Raw genomic sequence first — 21,283 nt, 5'->3', positions numbered from 1 at the left:
TCATTTGCCTTAACAATTTTAACAAAATGAATCGCCTCTTCGGCCTTATCAATTTTCCCTAACGATTTTAGTAAAATGAATTGCATCTTCGGCTTTTGCCTTAGCAATCTTAATAAAATGAATCGCATATTCGGCTTTTGCCTTAGCAATTTTAATAATGCCTTTAATAAAATGAATCGCATCTTCGGCTTTTGCCTTAGCAATTTTAATAAAATGAATTGCATCTTCGGCTTTTGCCTTAGCAATTTTAATAATGCCTTGCCCCCTATGGCCCCAAGGATTAAAGACCGAAGGTGATTTCGGGCTGTTAATGCTTTAAGTTACTGCTCTTGGGCGAAGGAACAGGGATGCTAATCGTTTGGTGATTGCCCCTTGATCAGCATGTCATTGTTCGTTCGGTCAATAAGAAGTTTCAGATGGTCTTCTTCGGGATTGCCCCTGGACCAGGCCGTCTTCATTCTGTATATTTTTGTAAATATAATCATGATTGAGGCCGAATGATCATGTCCTTTTCTAAGATTTCCCCTGGACAGGGTTTACTTCGAACCTCTTTAATATCACACGAATAAGGGAAGGGCGAAGGATACGGGCTTATCTTAGGATTTCCCCTTAAGGCTCTTTGTTCGTCCTTTCTACGTTCAAATCAAATAATAGTAGTGTAGTGAAGGATGTTTGAGTTTTTTGGGACTGCCCCTTATGTTACATGCTTCATTAACAAATTAGACAAGGGCGGCGGCCGGAGAGTTTATCGTCTTCGGGATCACCTTTTGATAATGCTCATGCGGCCGCGGCTTTGGTAAATAAAGAAATGTGACAGAAAATGCGTCTTTATTTATAATCGAACTGCTTACATTCCTCATATAAAATTCAAGTACAAAGTTTAATTTTTAAAGAAATTTCTTACTGATAAAACTTCCGAAGGCGACTTGCATGCCAGGTGTTCTTAATTGCTTCGCCTGCTAGGGTTTCAAGCTTATATGTTCCTGGGAGAATGACCTCAGTCACCTTGTAAGGTCCTTCTCAGTTAGGCTGAAGCTTTCCTTGTTTGGTGGGCATAGAAGCTGCCAGTTCTCTCAGGACTAGATCTCCCACTCCGAACGACCTCTTCTTGATGTTGGAGTCATAGTTCTAAGCAGCCTGCAACAAGTATTTCATATTCCTCTAATAGGCAGCTTCCCTTTCTTCCTCCAGCAAATCCACGTTCGCCTTCAGCCCAAAGTCGTTGGTCCCTGTATTGTCGACCTCGGTTCGGTGGGATTCCAATCCTACTTCGACTGGGACCAGGGCTTCGGTTCCATAGGCCATCCTGAAAGGAGTCTCCCCTGTTAAAGTCCTAGGGGTCGTCGATAGGCCCATAAGATCCAAGGGAGTTCTTCTGACCATCTTCCTTTAGCCTCGCCCAACCTTTTCTTTATTCCTCGAAAGATCACTTTGTTTGCCGCCTCGATTGCTCCATTTCCTTGCAGGTGGGCGACTGAGCTAAATTTTTGTTCTATTCCGAAGTGGTGCAGAAACTTGCGGAACTTGTTTCCAATAAACTGTGTCCCATTGTCAGAGATGCAGGTCTTCGGAATGCCAAACCGAAGAATGATATGTTCTAAGAAGAACTTTTTTGCGGCTTCCTCAGTTATAGCCGACAGAGGACGGGCTTCGACCCACTTGGTCATCTAACCAATGGTGATTATGCAGTATTTCACTTGCTTCGTACTAGTTGGGAGAATGCCAACTATGTCTACGGCCCAGACGGCGAACGAAATGGGACTTAACACTGAAGTCATCTCTTCTGGGGGCTGTTTTGGGACAGTGGTGAACAATTGGCACTGTACACACTTCTTTGCATAGTCGCTGGCATCGGCCTTCAGAGTGGGCCAGAAGAATCCTTGTCGGAGAATTTTAAAGGTGAGGGACCGACCTGCCAGGTGTTCTCCGCAAATTCCCTCGTGCACTGCCTCAAGAGCCTGTCGCTGTTCTTCGGTATTTAAGCATCGTAGAAGGGGTTGACTGACTGATCGATGATACATCCGCCCATTAATGATTGTGTAGCTCGATACTCTATATTTTATTTTTAGCGCCTCCCTTCGGTTTGGAGGTAGAATGCCTTTCTCCAGAAAATTCCTAGGGGGGGTCATCCAATCGCTTCCTGGGTGGATCTCTAGACATTATTTCTTCTCGATCGAAGGCATCTTGGCTTCGGTGAGGTAAATAGAACCAGTTAGGTTCTGTGTCTCAGCCGAAGCTAGCCTGGAAAGGGCGTCCGCTCGAGCATTATTTTCCCTGCCAATTTGACTTAGCTCAAAGGTTTTAAATGACAAAGATGCATCTCTTACCTTAGCAGCATAGGCTTTCGTTCGGGGATCTCTTTGCTCATATTCCCCCGTAAAGTGTTTCACAACCAGCATGGAGTCACTGAAGGCCCTTAGATGCTTCGCCTCCAGACTTTGGGCCAGCTCCATCCCTGCGAGGAGTGCCTCGTACTTCGCTTCGTTGTTCGTCAAGGGAAAGTCGAATCTTATAGCCTGGTATATCTCGAATCCTTCAGGGCTGGAGAGAATTAAGCCGGACCCATACTTTTTTCCGGCTACCGACCCATCTACAAAAAGTTTCCACTTCCCATGGATTCAGATTAACTGTTCGTCAGGCGTAAGATCCTTCAGACCTGAGAATGTGCACTCGACCACAAAGTCGGCAAGAGCTTGAGCCTTGATCTCCGTTCGGGGGACGTACTCGAGATCAAATTCCCCAAGCTCGATGGACCAGATCACGACTCTTCCCGAGGCTTCGGGCCTTGTTAAGATCTTCTTCAGAGATTGGCTGGTAACGATCTGAATCGTCCGTCCTTGGAAATAAGGTCGCAATTTTCGGGAGGCCATAACCAACCCATATGCGAATTTTTCAGCGTTGGGGTACCTCGTTTCTGCGTTCTTGAGGACGTGGGATACGTAGAACACTGGATGTTGATTGCCTTAATAATTTTTCACAAGCACCGCCCCCAGAGTTCTGTCGGACACGGCTAGATATAGCTGGAGAGTTTCCTTAGGATCGGGCCTCATCAAGAGTGGTGCCTTCGTGAGATATTCTTTTACTTCTTCGAATGCCCTTTGGCACTCGGCCCCCTACTCAAAATTCTTCGACCCTTTGAGTACAGCGAAGAAGGGGAGTGCCTTTTCGGCTGACCGGGAAATAAAACGTCAAAGGGCGGCGAGCCGGCCGGTCAACTTCTGGATGTCCCTGATACATTTAGGAGCTTCCATATTAATGACTGCTTCGATCTTCTCGGGGTTCACCTCTATCCCCCGGGCACTGACCATGTAACCAAGAAACTTGCCGCTGGAGACTCCGAAGGTACATTTGTTCGGATTGATCCTCATGTTGTTCCTCCGGAGCGTTTCGAAGCATTCTTTTAAGTCTTCGGTATGATCTTGGAACAACAATTTTACAATCATATCATCCATATACGCCTCCATGTTTCGACCGATCTGCTCTTTAAAGACCTTATTTACCATTCGTTGGAATGTGGCTCTAGCGTTCTTCAGTCCGAAGGGCATTTTAATATAAGCATAAGTCCCCTTTGGAGTTATGAACGCTGTCTTGGGCACATCCTTGTCATTTATAGCAATTTGATGATAACCAGAAAAAGCATCCAAAAAACTAAGTACCTCATATCCTGCCGTAACTTCTATCAGTTGGTCGATGCTGGGCAAGGGATAGTGATCCTTCAGACATGCTTTATTGAGGTCCGTATAGTCAACACACATCCTTCACTTCCCATTTGACTTCTTGACAACCACCACATTGGCCAGCCAGTCGGGATATTCAATTTCTTCGATGAATTTAGCTTCCAACAATTTTTCTACTTCAGCCTCTGTGACCTTCTGTCGTTCGACTGCGAATGTCCTCTTCTTCTGCTTCACCGGTTTGGCCTCGGGCTGCACATTCAAGCAGTGCTTTGCCGTATTGGGATCCAAGCCGGGCATATCCTCCGGCCCCTAGGCGAAGATATCATGGTATTGCCGAAGGACAGCTATCACTTTTGTCTTCAGATCTGCCCCCATATTTTTCCCAATCTGAACCATCTTTCCCGAATGGCCTACATACAACTCCACTTCTTCGGTTTCGGCTGCGGGTTCGGCTATCGGGCTCGAGAGATCCGCCCCAAAATTTTCCAACCCAATATTTAATGTTTCTCGGCTTCCACTGGGCTCGGATTCAGCCCGCTTTCTCTTTCCAGTTCCGTCCGGCCCCTCGTAAACCTGATCCTTCTCGAGATCCTCCAGCATTATGATTCAAGCGATTTTCTGATCGCCTCTCATTTCTCCTACCCCTTTCTCAGTTGGGAACTTGAGCTTAAGATGGGGTATAGACTCCACCGCTTCAAAGGTCGACAAGAAGGGCCTCCCAAATATTGCATTGTACGGGTGATAAGTGGCATTTTATTCCACTTAGAACGTCTTAAAATGGCTTAAATTGGTGTCTTGAAATCAAGTATTTTGTGTATTTGATGCGTTTTTCTAGTGTTTATGCATTTCAGGGTATTAGTTGCATTTCGGAGGAGGAATCATCAAGAATAAGCTTTGGCATGTGTTCACCATTGCGAGAGGAAAAGAACGGGCAGATTACGGCGAAGAAACGGAGCAAACCTGGATTTTTTCCAGTAGGGTCCTGCGCGCCCGCGCAGCAATGCTGAGCGGCCGCGCAGCAGCCTTGCGCGCCCGCGCAGAAATGCTGAGCGGCCGCGCAGGGTCGGGGAAAAGGATAAATTATTTTAGACTTCTACTTCTGTTTGGCTTCCAACTTCTATGTAATCTGAGTTTTATGGGACTATTATATAAGTAGATTTGAGACGTTTTCACAGAGAGAAAAAAAGAGATTATGTTTTAGATTGTGTTTTGCGCAAGAAGCGAAGGAGATAAGGAAGAAGACCGATTTAGCACACTGCAGCGAAGAGGAAGCATATTTTCTTGTGATTCTTGTTTCATTGTAACGTTGGATGCTAGTTTTCTTGCTTTGACTTATTTACTCTTGTGACATACTCTGTTTTAATATAATTAGTTTAGTTATTATTTTCTTGTGTTGTTTATCATGATTTCATATGAACCCATGATGGCGATAAGTTCTATTATGGGCTAATCGTGATCATGGGGTTACAATGGATTTATTATGGAATTCTTTAGTTAATTGTTTAATACTTTAGTGTGTGATGATTGCATGATATCTAGTATTGGTTGTGCGTATTCGTCTTATGTGCGTCGCGAACATATAAGATAGGGTGTTAATCTCTTGTGAAGCGACGGTGGATCTTGAGATTTAGAACTTGCCATGCTAGCATAGGTTCATGTACGTTGAGCATGATTAGTGGGTAATTCTAACAGTTTTATTTGCCCTATGTAATCAAAAGGGATAACTTGTGCTTAAATCGTTGTGTTGTCAATTTCTGTAGACATATAGGAACTCAACATAATTGATGACTATTCAACTTCTATCTTAATTGTGGATGTTTGGTAGAATGGTATTAGTACAATGAAAGTTGGCTTTTATCAGTTTCGTGTTATTCGATTAATGTCATCACTGTCACATGCTAAAGGTAATAACAATGGCTATAGAAGGAAGTAATAATGAAGTTGTGATCTCATGAGTGTTTTATTATTGATAAATTGAAGTGTTAGTTAAGTGGTTAATTAAGTAGTTAATTATAGTTAATATTTAATCAACAATTTTAAGTGTTATTATCTTAACATAGAGAAGTAATCATACATTGGTGAGTGAGTTAAATTAGACAATAAATTAGTCTGAGTCTCTGAGGGAACGAACTAGAAAGTATTCTATATTACTTGCGAACGCGTATACTTGCGTGAATATTAGTGCATGTTTTCGCCCTAACAAGTTTTTGGCGCCGCTGCCGGGGACTCGGCGTATTTGTTTAGTTTATGTACTTACCATCATTGGTCATTAGGACTCAGTGATTAGGATGTAGTAGTTAATTACTCTTTTCGGTTGTGTTTCAGGTACTTTAGCAAGCGTTTATGCAAACTCGTTCTCGTGCTCGCAAGAGGACCTTAGATACAGCTGAGGAGAAAGACGAAGTTCTTGATACTCCGGAGAAGTTAGATTTTGAGGATTCGGATTCAGGAACTGAGCAGAAAGAACCAGTAAACATGGGAGATCGTATTGTTCAAGCTGATCCAGCTCTTATGGATTTTTCTCGGCCTAAAATTGATGACATTCAGTCAAGCATCCTTCATCTGGCTATTCAAGCTAACACCTTTGAAATCAAGCCGAGCACTATTCAGATGGTGCAGAATTCTGTTTCTTTTGGAGGAGCGGCAACTGAAGACCCCAACATGCACATAAGGAATTTTGTCGAGATCTGCAGCACTTTTAAGTATAATGGCGTGACTGATGAGGCTATCAAGTTGAGTCTTTTCCCATTCTCACTGAGGGATAAAGCTAAAGACTGGTTACATTTTGAACCAGCTGGGTCCATCACTACGTGGCAAGATCTTGCGCAAAAGTTTCTGGTGAAGTTTTATCCAATGGCAAAGACTGCTGCTATGAGGAGTGCTCTTACTCAGTTTGCGCAGCAACCTACAGAATCTATGTGCGAGGCTTGGGAACGCTACAAGGAAATGTTGAGAAAATGTCCACATCATGGAATGCCGGATTGGATGGTAATCACTGGTTTTTATAATGGTTTGGGGGCCCAATCTTGGCCCATGCTCGATGCAGCAGCGGGAGGAGCCTTATGGGCTAAAAGCTATACTGAGGCGTATAATCTTATAGAGACAATGGCTGCAAATGAGCATCAAAACCCAACTCAGAGGATGACGTCAGGCAAGGTCGCAGGTATTCTGGAAGTTGATGCAGCCACCGCTATTGCAGCCCAGCTCCAAGCGCTATCAATAAAGGTTGATTCTCTGGGTACGTATGGAGTTAATCAAATAGCTATGGTTTGTGAGCTTTGTGCAGGTTCTCATGCTACGGATCAGTGTTCTCTTGTCAATGAATCTGTTCAGTATGTGAATAATTATCAGCGACAACAGCAGCCTGTGCCAGCGACCTATCATCCTAACAACAGAAATCATCCAAATTTCAGCTGGGGAAATAATCAGAATGCTATTCAGCCACCATATCAGCAAGGAGTAAGTAAACAGTTTAACCCACCTGGATTCCAGCAACCACAGCAGTATGCTACAAGGCAATCATATCCTCAACAGGGAAGTGCAGCTGCACCTACTAGTGCTGATTTTGAGGAACTTAAGCTGTTGTGCAAGAGTCAGGCGGTTTCTATCAAGACCTTGGAAAATCAAATCGGTCAATTAGCCAATGCAGTGCTCAATCGTCAACCTGGCACTCTTTCCAGTGACACGGAAGTACCAGGCAGGAAGGAAGCTAAAGAGCAAGTCAAGGCTATTACCTTAAGGTCTGGAAAAGTAGCTGATGCTGAAAAGGCAAAAGAAGTCGAAGCTGAAGTTAGAGATGAAGAATCTAAGCAAAAGGAGAAAGCGGCGGAACCAAGGAAGACTACTGTTGAACACACTCTGCCTGAGGCTAATACAGGGGAGAAACAGCTCTATCCTCCACCACCTTTTCCTAAGAGATTGCAGCAATAAAAGCTGGATAGACAGTTCGGGAAGTTTCTGGAGGTGTTCAAGAAACTTCACATCAATATACCTTTCGCTGAGGCTCTGGAACAAATGCCTAGTTATGCGAAGTTTATGAAGACTATTCTTTCAAGGAAGGTGAAACTGGATGACCTTGAAACCGTTGCTCTCACGGAAGAATGCAGCGCTGTTCTGCAGCAAAAGTTACCACCAAAACTAAAAGATCCAGGAAGCTTCACCATTCCTTGCACCATTGGCAATCTAACTTTTGATAAGTGCCTTTGTGATTTGGGAGCAATCATTAATCTGATGCCGTTGTCGATCTTTAAAAAGCTGGATCTGCCTGATCCAAAACCCACATACATGTCGCTACAATTGGCGGACCGTTCCATTACTTACCCAAGGGGCATAGTTGAGGATGTGCTCGTTAAGGTGGATAAGCTCTTCTTTCCTGCATATTTTGTTATTCTGTATTTTGAGGAAGATAAGAAGATTCCCATAATCTTGGGGAGGCCTTTCTTGGCTACTGGCCGTACCTTGATAGATGTGCAAAAAGGGGAACTTACTATGCGGGTCCAAGATCAGGATGTGACCTTCAACGTATTCAAGGCAATGAAATTCCCTACAGAAGATGAGGAGTGCTTAAAAGTGGATGTGATTGATTCTGCGGTTACTTCGGAACTCGATCACATGCTAATGTCTGATGCATTGGAAAAGGCCTTAGTGGGGGATTTTGACAGCGATGATGAAGATAGCAACGAGCAATTACAATATCTGAACGCTTCTCCATGGAAGCGAAAGCTCGACATACCATTTGAATCTCTTGGTACTTCTGACCTTAAGAATGCTGAAGGGAAGCTCAAACCATCAATAGAGGAAGCACCTACCTTGGAGCTCAAACCATTACCTGAACACTTGAGGTATGCTTTTTTAGGTGATTCATCTACGTTACCTGTTATTATTTCAGCTGACCTTTCAGGTAGTGAGGAAGACAAGCTCTTAAGGATTTTGAGAGAATTCAAATCAGCTATAGGATGGACCATAGCAGACATCAAGGGGATAAGTCCTTCATATTGTATGCATAAAATTCTGTTAGAGGAAGGTAGTAAGCCAACTGTGGAACAGCAGCGAAGACTGAACCCGATCATGAAGGAGGTGGTGAAGAAAGAAATTCTGAAATGGCTAGATGCAGGCATCATTTATCCTATTTCTGACAGCTCGTGGGTGAGCCCCGTGCAATGTGTACCTAAGAAAGGAGGTATCACTGTGGTCACAAATGAAAAGAATGAGCTCATCCCTACTCGAACAGTTACAGGATGGAGAGTATGCATGGATTATAGAAAATTGAACAAAGCCACAAGGAAGGATCACTTCCCTCTCCCATTCATTGATCAAATGCTTGACAGATTGGCGGGACATGAGTATTTTTGTCTTCTGGATGGTTATTCCGGGTATAATCAGATTTGTATTGCACCAGAGGATCAGGAAAAGACTACCTTCACTTGTCCATTTGGCACATTTGCTTTTTGTAGAGTTTCGTTTGGGTTATGTGGCGCCCCGGCCACTTTTCAGAGATGTATGATGGCTATATTCTCTGACATGATTGGAAATAACGTCGAAGTGTTCATGGATGACTTCTCCGTCTTTGGACACTCATATGAGGAATGTTTGAATAATCTGCGCGCCGTACTCAAAAGATGCGTGGAAGCTAATTTGGTGCTTAATTGGGAGAAATGTCATTTTATGGTGCGTGAAGGCATTATCCTTGGGCATAAGGTCTCTAGCAAGGGTCTGGAGGTGGACAAGGCCAAGGTGGGAGTCATTGAAAATCTTCCCCCACCTAATTCGGTGAAAGGAATTCGTAGTTTTCTCGGTCATGCGGGTTTTTATCGGCGATTCATCAAGGACTTTTCAAAGATATCTAAGCCGTTGTGCAATTTACTTGAGAAAGATGTGCCTTTCAAATTTGATGATGAATGTTTGGCAGCATTCGAGACTCTCAAGGAGAGTTTGATCACGACACCAGTTATTACAGCACCAGATTGGACAGAACCGTTTGAGATGATGTGTGATGCGAGTGACTATGCGGTAGGTGCAGTTCTGGGACAGCGCAAGAAAAATCTCTTCCATGTGGTCTACTATGCGAGTAAGACTTTAAATGGGGACCAATTGAACTACACCACTACTGAGAAGGAGCTTTTGGCTATAGTCTTTGGCTTTGAGAAATTTCGATCTTATCTGCTTGGTACAAAAGTAACAGTATTCACTAATCATGCAGCTATTCGCTATCTAGTTTCTAAGAAGGATTCGAAGCCGAGACTCATTCGTTGGGTGCTTTTACTTCAGGAATTTGAGTTAGAGATCAAAGATAGAAAAGGTACCGAGAATCAAGTAGTTGACCATCTCTCTAGGTTGGAGAATCCCGATTCTACTTCACAAGATAGGATGTTAATCAATGAATCTTTTCCGGATGAGCAGTTGTTTGCAATTTAGGAGGAAGAACCATGGTTTGCAGATATTATAAACTATCTTGTCAGCAATATAATGCCGCTTAATTTGACATCCGCTCAAAAGAAGAAGTTTCTGCATGAGGTGAAGTGGTATATGTGGGATGAACCATATTTGTTTAGACAGGGAGCTGACCAGATCATCAGGAGATATATCCCGTTCTGTGAGACGGAGGGGATATTACGAGACTGCCATTCCACGGTTTATGGTGGACACTATGGAGGTGAGAAGACGGCAACTCGTATTCTGCAAGCAGGTTTTTTCTGGCCTACTTTGTTCAAGGATGCTCATCAGTTTGTTTTAAGGTGTGATCGTTGCCAAAGAGTGGGAAATTTGTCAAGGAAGGATGAGATGCCATTAAATGTGATACTTGAAGTCGAGGTCTTTGATGTATGGGGAATCGATTTCATGGGGCCTTTTATCTCGTCTTGCAATAATCAGTACATCTTGATGGCAATCGATTATGTCTCAAAATGGGTCGAAGTTAAAGCTTTACCGACAAATGATGCAAAGGCAGTGCTAAATTTTCTTCATAAGCAAATTTTCACAAGGTTTGGAACGCCTCGGGTAATCATAAGTGATGAAGGATCACATTTTTGCAACCGTAAGTTCACTTCTATGATGCAACGTTATCATGTGAATCATCGAGTAGCTACTGCCTATCATCCGCAAACAAATGGTCAAGCGGAAGTGTCTAACAGAGAGATAAAGCGCATTCTAGAGAAGGTTGTTTGTCCGTCAAGGAAGGATTGGTCTTTAAAGCTCGATGAAGCTGTTTGGGCTTACAGAACAGCATACAAAACTCCACTTGGGATGTCACCGTTTCAGTTGGTGTACGGTAAGGGATTGTTGGGTCCCAATGTGTTTGTAGAAGGGGGGGTTGAATACAAACAGTACCGAATAATCGAATTAAATGCGGAATAAAAAATGTGAAACAAAATTCAAGTTAAATAAAAATATTATTAAACTTGAAAGGTGTTACAACAACTGTATCGATTACAAGGAATTAATCTCAACTTAATTATCACAAATTTAGAATAAATTCGACATGAACTTTTTCTATTTTTGCAATAATTAGAATCAAATGCTAAACGTGATTTGAGATTAAGTTCTAGGGATTTTGATCCGCTAGATTGTTACACAAGAACAAGAGAATGATTTCTAGTTGATTGGATTTAACTTTACAAACTAGAAATTTAATCTTGAAGTAAGCAGATGAAAAATGAAATATTTGCTGCGGCTGCTGTGTTCTTGTTTTTGACTTGTGTATTGGATGGATAATTGAACTGCTGCTTGTCTGCTTCTTTTTAATCAACAGAATAGAATTGAACTGGCAAGACAATCCTAAGCTCAGCAAGACAATCGGTAGGACAATGGATTGAACTAGCAAGACAATCTGAATGAACTAGCATGACAATCAGAATGAACTAGCATGACAATCAGAATGAACTAGCAAGACAATCCTCCTCCTAGTGTAACTTTCGGTGAGACTATTGAAAATGGCCTAGCATGACAATCGGTATGACAATCCTGATTGTCATGCTAGTTCATTTTCAATTGTCTTGTTGATTTAATGCAGATTTTAATCCAATTTAAATTCTGAAAATTCCTAAAATTAATTCAGAATTAATTAATCAATTAATTCAATTAATCAATAAATTAATCTTTGCAAATATAATTTATTTTCTTAATTAAATTATATGACTTAATTAATTAATAGAGAATTAATTCTAGTCTTGAGCAGCAACCATGCTTCTGTAGATCTTCTGAAAATCACTGAAAATTATGAATCAATTCCACCACTTCAACGTTGACACTCGATGTACTGTCTGGTTCATGAGTGACTAACTTCCGTGACGATTCTTCATGTCTTGACTTTGACACTTTGATTTTCTTCAGATTAAATCCTTGTAATTAATTGATACCCTGACGAGATCTCTGTCACTTGATTAAATCCACGATCTTGATTTATATCACTGAGGCATGATCAACTTCTTGAACTTCTTCCAGTGAATTAACTCCTCAAGTCTGTAGATGAACCTTGTTTCTGAATCCTTTGACAGATATTACTTTGCGAGATCTCTCTGACGGTCGATCCACTATTTACTTATTACATTCTTATTTGAGTTGAGTTGAATCCTCGAATATACAAATAGGCTATGACATATGACTTACAATCTCCCCCTATTTGTTTGTTAGACAATAACACACAAATACCTAGAGGATAACTCAACTAACAAATAAGAAAAAGATATAAACATACATGCAAAGTAAATAGCAGAAAAGTTCTGGATGAGATTTAACATTTTCCAGATTCCAAGTAGATGTTCCTCTAGACTGAACATATCTTCAAGTAGTTCCATCTTCATTTGTACAACCACATTTCCTGTTGAGAAGCCCATATCTCTTGCTTCTCCCCCTATGAGAATCAACTGATTAAAGAAGATCACCTTCGTTTTACCACCTCTCCCGTACAATAGGATCCGCAGATAAAAACCAATGGTACTCCCCTACCAGCTTCTTCCCTTACTAGGAAATCACCTTGTGTTTACCACCTCTCCCGTACAATAGGATCCGTAGTTAGAAACAACAATGGTGTGGTGTAGTGTACATTTTTAGGATCTTTTTCTTCCTCCCTGCTATTTCTCCCCCTTAGTTGAGGAATCCTCCAAACTATTACTTAAGCTTTTATCTCCCCCTTAAAGAAGGAATGTATGCCGTCGTCTGAAGGAGTTCTCATATTTCACTTGGTTGGAAAAGAAATAACAAGTAGTTTCTCTTTCTTCCTCACTGTGAGTGTGTGATTGTGTTTTAGTGTACCTCACATGTGTTTCACTCTTCTCTCCACTCGTGTTTACACTCATTCTCACAAGTGTATCACTCCTCTCATAGCTCCAAAAATCAGCTATACCTGCAAGGAAAATCACCTTAGCCATCCTTAAAGGAGGTCACAGGTGGTGCAATGGGAGTTCACAAATCCCCATCCTTGTTAAACTCGTCAGATGAATCTGAGTCATAATCTACAAGTTGCTAGTTTCCCTTTTAGGGTTCCAGATTTGAATTCTGGAAAGGTAAACAATGATCCAACGAATTTAGCATAAAGATCAAAGTTCCCTTCTAATGTCTGTGAAGACATTTCCTTGTGACTCATCAGGTAATATCTGAATCATTGTCAACAAGTTGCCGATCTGCACCTATGTCAGATCCACTATCCGCAGATGCATCCAGGGGATTTAAGCCTGGGGAGGTAGACACTACCATTGACATATGGCTTTTGGATCAGTATCCTCTCCTAACACCTGTAAAGGCAATTGGTCCACTAACGAACCTTGAACAATCGAATCTGACCTTAAAATGGTCGAAACTCTTGTTTCCGTCAACTCATCCTTTGTGTGTGTAACCTCTCCTTGTGCATCAAGAATTGTTTATGTTTGAAGTGGTGACACTACATCGGATACCTTGGCCGACAGGCAAAATTCAATAGACTCACCCTGTTGAGAGAATGAATCTAGTAACTGTTTTTGTGCCTTTTCAGCCATTACATCTTTTTGAGAAGATGTATGGGGGCTAGCAGTTGTCTCGGTTTAAATACTACTCATCTATGTAGGAGACAGAGCTACTGGGTTGACTACAGAACCTTCCTTATATGGTGCACTAGGCACTATCTCCCTCACGCTCATTCATACTATATTTAGTGGTAAGAGAGTGTTGGTTGGTTCTGTTTTTGTGTTTGTCTTTACAGTCTGGGATAGACGTTGTGGGTTTTCAACCTCATGACTGTCAATGAAAGAAAGTCATTGGAGACTGAACCTGTAACACAGAACATATGGTAATAGAGAGAAAATGATTTACAATAGTGATTTCAAAAGATTTTACATGAAATAAGAAATCACTAATGTAGAAAGAAGTTTGATTTTGTTTTTCAATATGAATGAGTTTTTGATAAAACATTGATCACTTAGGGTAAAGTCTAAGTAATTCTCATTCATATCAAAAGCTTACAAATATCTGCAACATAATGTTAACAAAATATCATTGACCGATACTTGTCAAGTACTTTAGATACTAATTGTTATGTTGCATAATCAATATACCACTGCACATATAAAACAATATGATTGTGCTTAGTGATAAGATAGTTATTAATATGACGACTCTACTTATTCATATAAAATTATAACTTCTGTTAGAGTGCCATACCATGTCCTTGACGATTGCTTGAGCAGTATACTAGTTCATACCAACCTGAAGTGAGATTGTGAAGAAGAAATTGCATAGTCCAATAGATCTGCAACTGCAAAGTCCATGAACTGTGGTGCATTGACTTCCTCTTTTGACTTACCAACCAGGAGTACACTTGTACACATCTTACTAGAGTACAATTCCAAGTGTAATGTGCAGCAGGTGCTTGATATGTCGTAATATTCTCAAGTCTCGTCACTGGTGCTATATGTTAGATACTGCTTCCTGATAATAACCTAGCACAATATACAAAATTACAATGATAACATTCCCAGCTTGCAAACAGCCATATCCCTCAGATAAACCTTTGCTGTTATCTCCAAAGGTAACCATGGGGCCAGCTTTCTCAACCACATTTGATAGCAGGGCTCTATCTCCGGTCATATGTCTTGATGATCCACTGTCAAGAATCCACACTACCGGTTATACTTGTTTAATGCCCTGCACTACAAATGGATTAGACCTTCTTCGGAACCCAAACTTGGTTGGGCCCGGCATACTTGTAGAACTGTCCTTTGTCTGGCAAAACAACATTTTTAATTTTAATTGCCTCAACTTTCTCAATGACTGAACATTTGACCTTGTAAACAGCGTTAACAAATTTCTGTTTAAGCTTAGGCACAAATGTCTCCTTTCTAGCCTTAGAAGGACTAGCAGTCTTAGACCTATCATGCTTCTTGTTATTCACATGCTGACGAGGAGTAGTCTTATCATTAGACACATGCTTACCATTAAAATAAGCATACATCATATTAAAAGCACAAGACATACAATTAGCAACACCACATGCTTTATGAGAGTGATTAACAGCAGGCAATTTATGCATGGTAGACATGGCATTATTGTTATCCAACTCATGTGTGTCTGAGTTAGTCTCAGTTGCTTTCACAACTTTGACTGGAACTTTCGACTCACTTGACTTGGAAACAATCTTCTCATTAGCATGATCCTCAGCACGTATTTCCTCTTGAATAACAGAAGAGGTCGCATCAAATGGTTCAGCAATTGATGCTTTATAGAGGGGTTCATCAACACCCTTAAGCACATGTGGTACTTCCCTCCCTTTAGCACAGACATGAGGAGGGGAGTTTATGGCTAATTCTCCAATAGCAGCATTGTAATCATATCCTATTCCAGATGTTTGATTAACAGCTTGCTTACTATAGAACTCTTTAGCCTTCGAACAAGAATTGAAGTAGGCTCTAACCTTAGTCTCAAGACCGGTGATCTTGTCTTTGAGAATAGTTTCGAGTTTTCTATAACAGTCAACTCTATTCTCTAGAAAAGATACCTTTTCTTTTAATTTGTCTTGATTAATATGCACAAGTCTTAATTCATTGACCTCTTTCTCAAGGTCTGTGATCTTTAAACTTAACAGTTCATTATCACGACGTGCACAATCTAAGTTACCTCTTAGATGATAAACCATTTCAGCATCAGAAAGTTTTACCTCTATTCTTGACGATGAAGCTTTTCCATCAATAGCCATAAGAGCAAGATTTCCTTCATCTTCATCTTCACTGTCAGTATCATCCCAGCTTCTTCCCTTTGCCGGATAAGCCCTTTCAGAGTTCTTTCTTACTTGCTTTGGCTTCCTATATTCTGTGGCAAAGTGTCCCAACTCATTGCAGTTATAGCATCTAATGGTGCTTCGATCAACCATCCCTGTTTTGTACCCACCACTGCTGGTGTTAGAGGATGAAGATCCACCTTTCTGGAATTTGTTGTAGTTGGACTTGTACTTAAGCTTGGGATTCCTCCTGAATCTGACATGGGAGAATCTCTTGACAATTTGGGCCATTGATTCATCTTCCAATTGCTCCAGCTCTTCCAAGGAATAAAAATCATCACTTGATTGATTTGTAGTAGGAGGATCATATTCTGCTACTAACTCATTTTCCTCACCCTTGGAAAACTGTACCATTCTTTCTAACTGTTGAGATTGTTGTTATTGTTGACCTTCAGCTACAAGTGCAGTAGATGTGCTGACCATTCTATCCTTCCCGTAGACTTCCTTCTGTTGAATCTGCTCCAACTCATAGGTTTTTAACACTCCATAGAGCCTGCCCAAAGAAATCTCACTCAGATCTCTAGCTTCTCTAATGGCAGTGATTCTATGTTCAAGATGAGCTGGCAGTGTTAAAAGGAACTTTTTGTTGACCTCCCTGATTGAATAATACTTTCCATTGATGTTCAGGTTGTTGATCAACGCATTGTACCTCTCAAACACTTCAGTAATTCCTTCTCCTGGATTTGATTTGAAATGTTCATATTCAGAGGTTAGGATTTCCAACTTGTTCTCCCTAACTTCCTCTGTGCCTTCATTAATCACCTCAATAGTTTCCCACATGTGTTTGGAATTTTTACAGTTCATCACATGTCTGTTCATCAAGGGATCAAGGGAATCAATTAATATTAATTGAAGGCTGGCATCCAAGGAGGCTTCTTCCTTCTCAGCAGGAGAAAAATCTTTAGGCTCTTTTGGATAGGTTCTAGCTTCAGTAGTCACCACACCATCTATTATTACCTCCGGTTCAATAACCATCGGAGTTTTTATACCCTTCTTTAACAAGTTTGAATATTTGGGATTTGCAACTTGTAAAAATAATAGCATCTTCTTCTTCCACATGATATAATTCTCTTTATCAAATTGTGGAATTTTAACGGTTCCAACTTTATGTGAAGTCATTATGAATTTTTGAATAAATAAAAATTCAAGGAGTTGAAAAATCACAAAAGTCTAGGATCTTGATTTGTTCGTTAATCAGAAGGCTCTGATACCAATTGTTGGGTCCCAATGTGTTTGTAGAAGGGGGGTTGAATACAAACAGTACCGAATAATCGAATTAAATGCGGAATAAAAAATGTGAAACAAAATTCAAGTTAAATAAAAATATTATTAAACTTGAAAGGTGTTACAACAACTGTATCGATTACAAGGAATTAATCTCAACTTAATTATCACAAATTTAGAATAAATTCGACATGAACTTTTTCTATTTTTGCAATAATTAGAATCAAATGCTAAACGTGATTTGAGATTAAGTTCTAGGGATTTTGATCCGCTAGATTGTTACACAAGAACAAGATAATGATTTCTAGTTGATTGGATTTAACTTTACAAACTAGAAATTTAATCTTGAAGTAAGCAGATGAAAAATGAAATATTTGCTGCGGCTGCTGTGTTCTTGTTTTTGACTTGTGTATTGGATGGATAATTGAACTGCTGCTTGTCTGCTTCTTTTTAATCAACAGAATAGAATTGAACTGGCAAGACAATCCTAAGCTCAGCAAGACAATCGGTAGGACAATGGATTAAACTAGCAAGACAATCTGAATGAACTAGCATGACAATCAGAATGAACTAACATGACAATCAGAATGAACTAGCAAGACAATCCTCCTCCTAGTGTAACTTTCGGTGAGACTATTGAAAATGGCCTAACATGACAATCGGTATGACAATCCTGATTGTCATGCTAGTTCATTTTCAATTGTCTTGCTGATTTAATGCAGATTTTAATCCAATTTAAATTCTGAAAATTCCTAAAATTAATTCAGAATTAATTAATCAATTAATTCAATTAATCAATAAATTAATCTTTGCAGATATAATTTATTTTCTTAATTAAATTATATGACTTAATTAATTAATAGAGAATTAATTCTAGTCTTGAGCAGCAACCATGCTTCTGCAGATCTTCTGAAAATCACTGAAAATTATGAATCAATTCCACCACTTCAACATTGACACTCGATGTACTGTCTGGTTCATGAGTGACTAACTTCCGTGACGATTCTTCATGTCTTGACTTTGACACTTTGATTTTCTTCAGATTAAATCCTTGTAATTAATTGATACCCTGACGAGATCTCTGTCACTTGATTAAATCCACGATCTTGATTTATATCACTGAGGCATGATCAACTTCTTGAACTTCTTCCAGTGAATTAACTCCTCAAGTCTGTAGATGAACCTTGTTTCTGAATCCTTTGACAGATATTACTTTGCGAGATCTCTCTGACGGTCGATCCACTATTTACTTATTACATTCTTATTTGAGTTGAGTTGAATCCTCGAATATACAAATAGGCTATGACATATGACTTACAGGGATGTCATCTACCGGCGGAGCTTGAGCATAAGGCCTACTGGGCATTGAAGAAATTGAACCTGGATTTAGATGCAGCTGGTAAGAAAAGAATGCTTTAGCTTAATGAACTTGATGAATTTCGACTTCAAGCGTACGAGAATAACAAAATGTATAAGGAAAAGGTGATGAGGTGGCACGATAGGAAGCTACATCCTAAGTTATTTGTGCCAGGGCAACAAGTTATGTTATTCAACTCTCGGCTCCGACTTTTTCCTGGGAAGTTGAAATCAAGGTGGTCTGGACCTTTTATTGTCAAAACTGTGTTTCCACATGGAGCGGTGGAAATTTTTGAGAATGATTCGGACCAAGCATTCAAGGTTAACGGTCAGCGGTTGAAGCACTACTATGGGGACATGGCAAACCGAGAGGTGGTTAGTGCCATTTTGTTGACTACTTGAGAAAGGTACGGGAAGTCAAGCTAATGACGAAAAAGAAGCGCTGCGTGGGAGGCAACCCATGAATTGTTGTTACAGGAACCCTTAAAAGTTAATAATCTATCCAAAACACAAAAAAATCAGAAAACAGGGGCTGCAAAATTTTTTTCCAGAGACCCTCTGCGCGCCCGCGCAGCTATGCTGAGCGGCCGCGCAGGGGTCGAATTCCAGAAATTTTTTTGCAGTTCAGAGAAAAAAAAAAAACAAAACAAAAACACAAAAAACCCATCACAGAACATAAACCCACGAATTCTTTTCCCATTACCCCATGATTTTATCCCTCAACCCCACTCATAATCTAATTTAACCTACTTCACACCCTATATATACATACACCTATCCTACATATCTCCCACAAACTTCCTACACTTAAACCCTCTCATAAACATCAAAAATCAGTTCTTACACACTTTTATTCACAAATCAATGGCACCCAAGAGAGCACGCACTATTGACAGCAGCAGCACAGTTCCTACTGCTGATTCATCAAGGGGTACTGCTGCAAGGCCTCGGTTAACTGACAGAGTTGCGGAGGAGGAGTACACTAGGCTGTTGGGGAAGCCGATTATAAGGAGAGGGGGTTTTTACCATCAGGGAGGGATGGTGAGTTGTTGCCCATGATTGCAGAGAAGGGGTGGATAGCTTTTTGTGAGTCACCCGAAGCAGTACCGATGAGTGTTGTTCGCGAGTTCTACGTGAACGCGAAGGCTGAAAAGAATGGGTTTTCTGTAGTTCGTGGGCTGACGGTTGATTATCATCCTGCGGCGATTCGCCGTGTGATTGGACAGCGAGAGAGGAAGCCCGAGGAGGAGAACTAGAATGAAAAGACTGCTGAGGATTTTGACTTGGATTTGATTTGTGCGACTCTCTGTTGACCGGGCATAGTTTGTAACCGCAGTCCAGCCAATAATGAGTATCGTCACTTTCCGGCGATCGCCATGAACAGGTATGCCCGTGCATGGAATGCATTTATATGTGCTAATATTTTGCCTTCTTCACATGCACACGAGGTCACAGTTGAGAGAGCACAGTTGTTGTGGGGAATTCTGAATGAGGAATACTATGTGGACCTTGGTGAGTTTATCTACCAAGGAATTCTGAAGTTTTTGAGGGGAGCAAAGCATATGAACATCCCTTATGCATCCACGGTTACGAAGCTATGCCGAGCAGTAGGAGTGAACTGGCCGGCTCATGAGCAGTTGCAGTTGCCAGCAGCTCCGATAGATTCTGGCACTCTGAATGGGATGTAGGAGTGGACCGGTGGTGAGCCTGAGGAGCATGGGCTGGGTTATCATCTTCCAGGAGGACGTCCAGCACGAGGTGCTACTATGGCTAGGCCAGGGCGTGGTGAGGCTGGTTCTTCGAGAGCTCAGGAGGGTGCTGGGATGGGTGATGCACGGTATAGGAGGCTTTCACGGCGGATGGATGCCATGTATGAGACGCAGAGCAGGTTTGCTCAGGAGCTCACTCTTGCGTTAGGGACTGCTTTTCGAGGCCTTGGAGCTGATATCCAGTGGCCAGTTTTTGGTGAGGACTCTGCATACCCGCCGCCTGATACTCCACCCACTGAGGGTGATGATGATGATGACTCCGAGTAGGTATACCCTATGTTCCTTTCTACTACCTTCACTGGGGACAGTGAAGATTTTAAGTTTGGGGGTGGTAGTTAAGGAATATTTTGTGTGTGTCATATAGCTGCATATTCATGATAGTTAGTTCATATAGTTGCATAATTTTTGCCATATAGTTTTTTTATATAGCTTTATTTGTTTGTCATATCATATAGCTCATGCATATACCATGATCCCTTTTGCAATGATTTATCGACTGAATTGTGATATTGATGCGAGTATAGTGATAGCATTAAAGTGATATTAAGTTGTGTAGGTTGATATGCATGCTAGAAACACTTGTATTTTCACTAAGTCTTAGAGAATGCTTAAGGGCTAGATTGTTGTTATGATCTGATTATTTTCGAGGATAATCTATTTATTATGCTTAGAATTTGATAATAGGTTCTTAGTGGTAAAGGCATGAAAAAGAAAAAAAAATGGAGTAAAAATGGAATTTGTTGCTAGTTGTGGCTAGGCGTCAAATGGCTAGTAGCCGGCTCGTATGTTATGCGAGTAGTCTAGGGTTGAGCAAGTTGGAGCGAAACGCACTTGCTCAGAAAAAAAAAATAAATTTTTTTTGCATAATTGATCAAGAGTGGGCTCTTTGGTATTCGAGTTATTAAGTTCTTAGGGGACTTTGTGCCTAGTGACCTAAGGCTTTTAGAGTCTGGGATCCGCTAACCTAACGCTCGTTACATGGATACCATTGTATAAGTCTTTTATGGACCTCACTC

At 40.9% G+C, this 21,283-nt stretch overlaps 2 protein-coding genes and 1 non-coding gene across 3 annotated transcripts; all 3 read right to left on the bottom strand.

The window, feature by feature from the left end:
- Positions 1-1,667: 1,667 nt before the first annotated feature.
- Positions 1,668-2,129, bottom strand: LOC141680329 (uncharacterized). Its single transcript, XM_074486586.1, has one exon. The coding sequence runs from the start codon at positions 2,127-2,129 to the stop codon at positions 1,668-1,670; it is 462 nt and encodes a 153-aa protein (XP_074342687.1).
- Positions 2,130-2,159: 30 nt separating this feature from the next.
- Positions 2,160-2,870, bottom strand: LOC141680328 (uncharacterized). The gene is made up of 2 exons (XM_074486585.1): positions 2,657-2,870; positions 2,160-2,590 (listed from the first exon to the last, which is right to left on the bottom strand). The coding sequence occupies exons 1-2, from the start codon at positions 2,868-2,870 to the stop codon at positions 2,160-2,162; spliced, it is 645 nt and encodes a 214-aa protein (XP_074342686.1).
- Positions 2,871-6,545: 3,675 nt separating this feature from the next.
- Positions 6,546-6,652, bottom strand: LOC141681567 (small nucleolar RNA R71). Its single transcript, XR_012558996.1, has one exon. It is a non-coding gene; the product is annotated as a small nucleolar RNA R71 (small nucleolar RNA).
- Positions 6,653-21,283: the final 14,631 nt, after the last annotated feature.

Source organism: Apium graveolens, chromosome 8 (assembly GCF_009905375.1).
Source record: "Apium graveolens cultivar Ventura chromosome 8, ASM990537v1, whole genome shotgun sequence".
Taxonomy (NCBI): Eukaryota; Viridiplantae; Streptophyta; class Magnoliopsida; order Apiales; family Apiaceae; genus Apium; species Apium graveolens.
The sequence above is the reverse complement of the archived record's forward strand: the minus strand, read 5'-3'. Positions and strand labels throughout refer to the sequence as shown.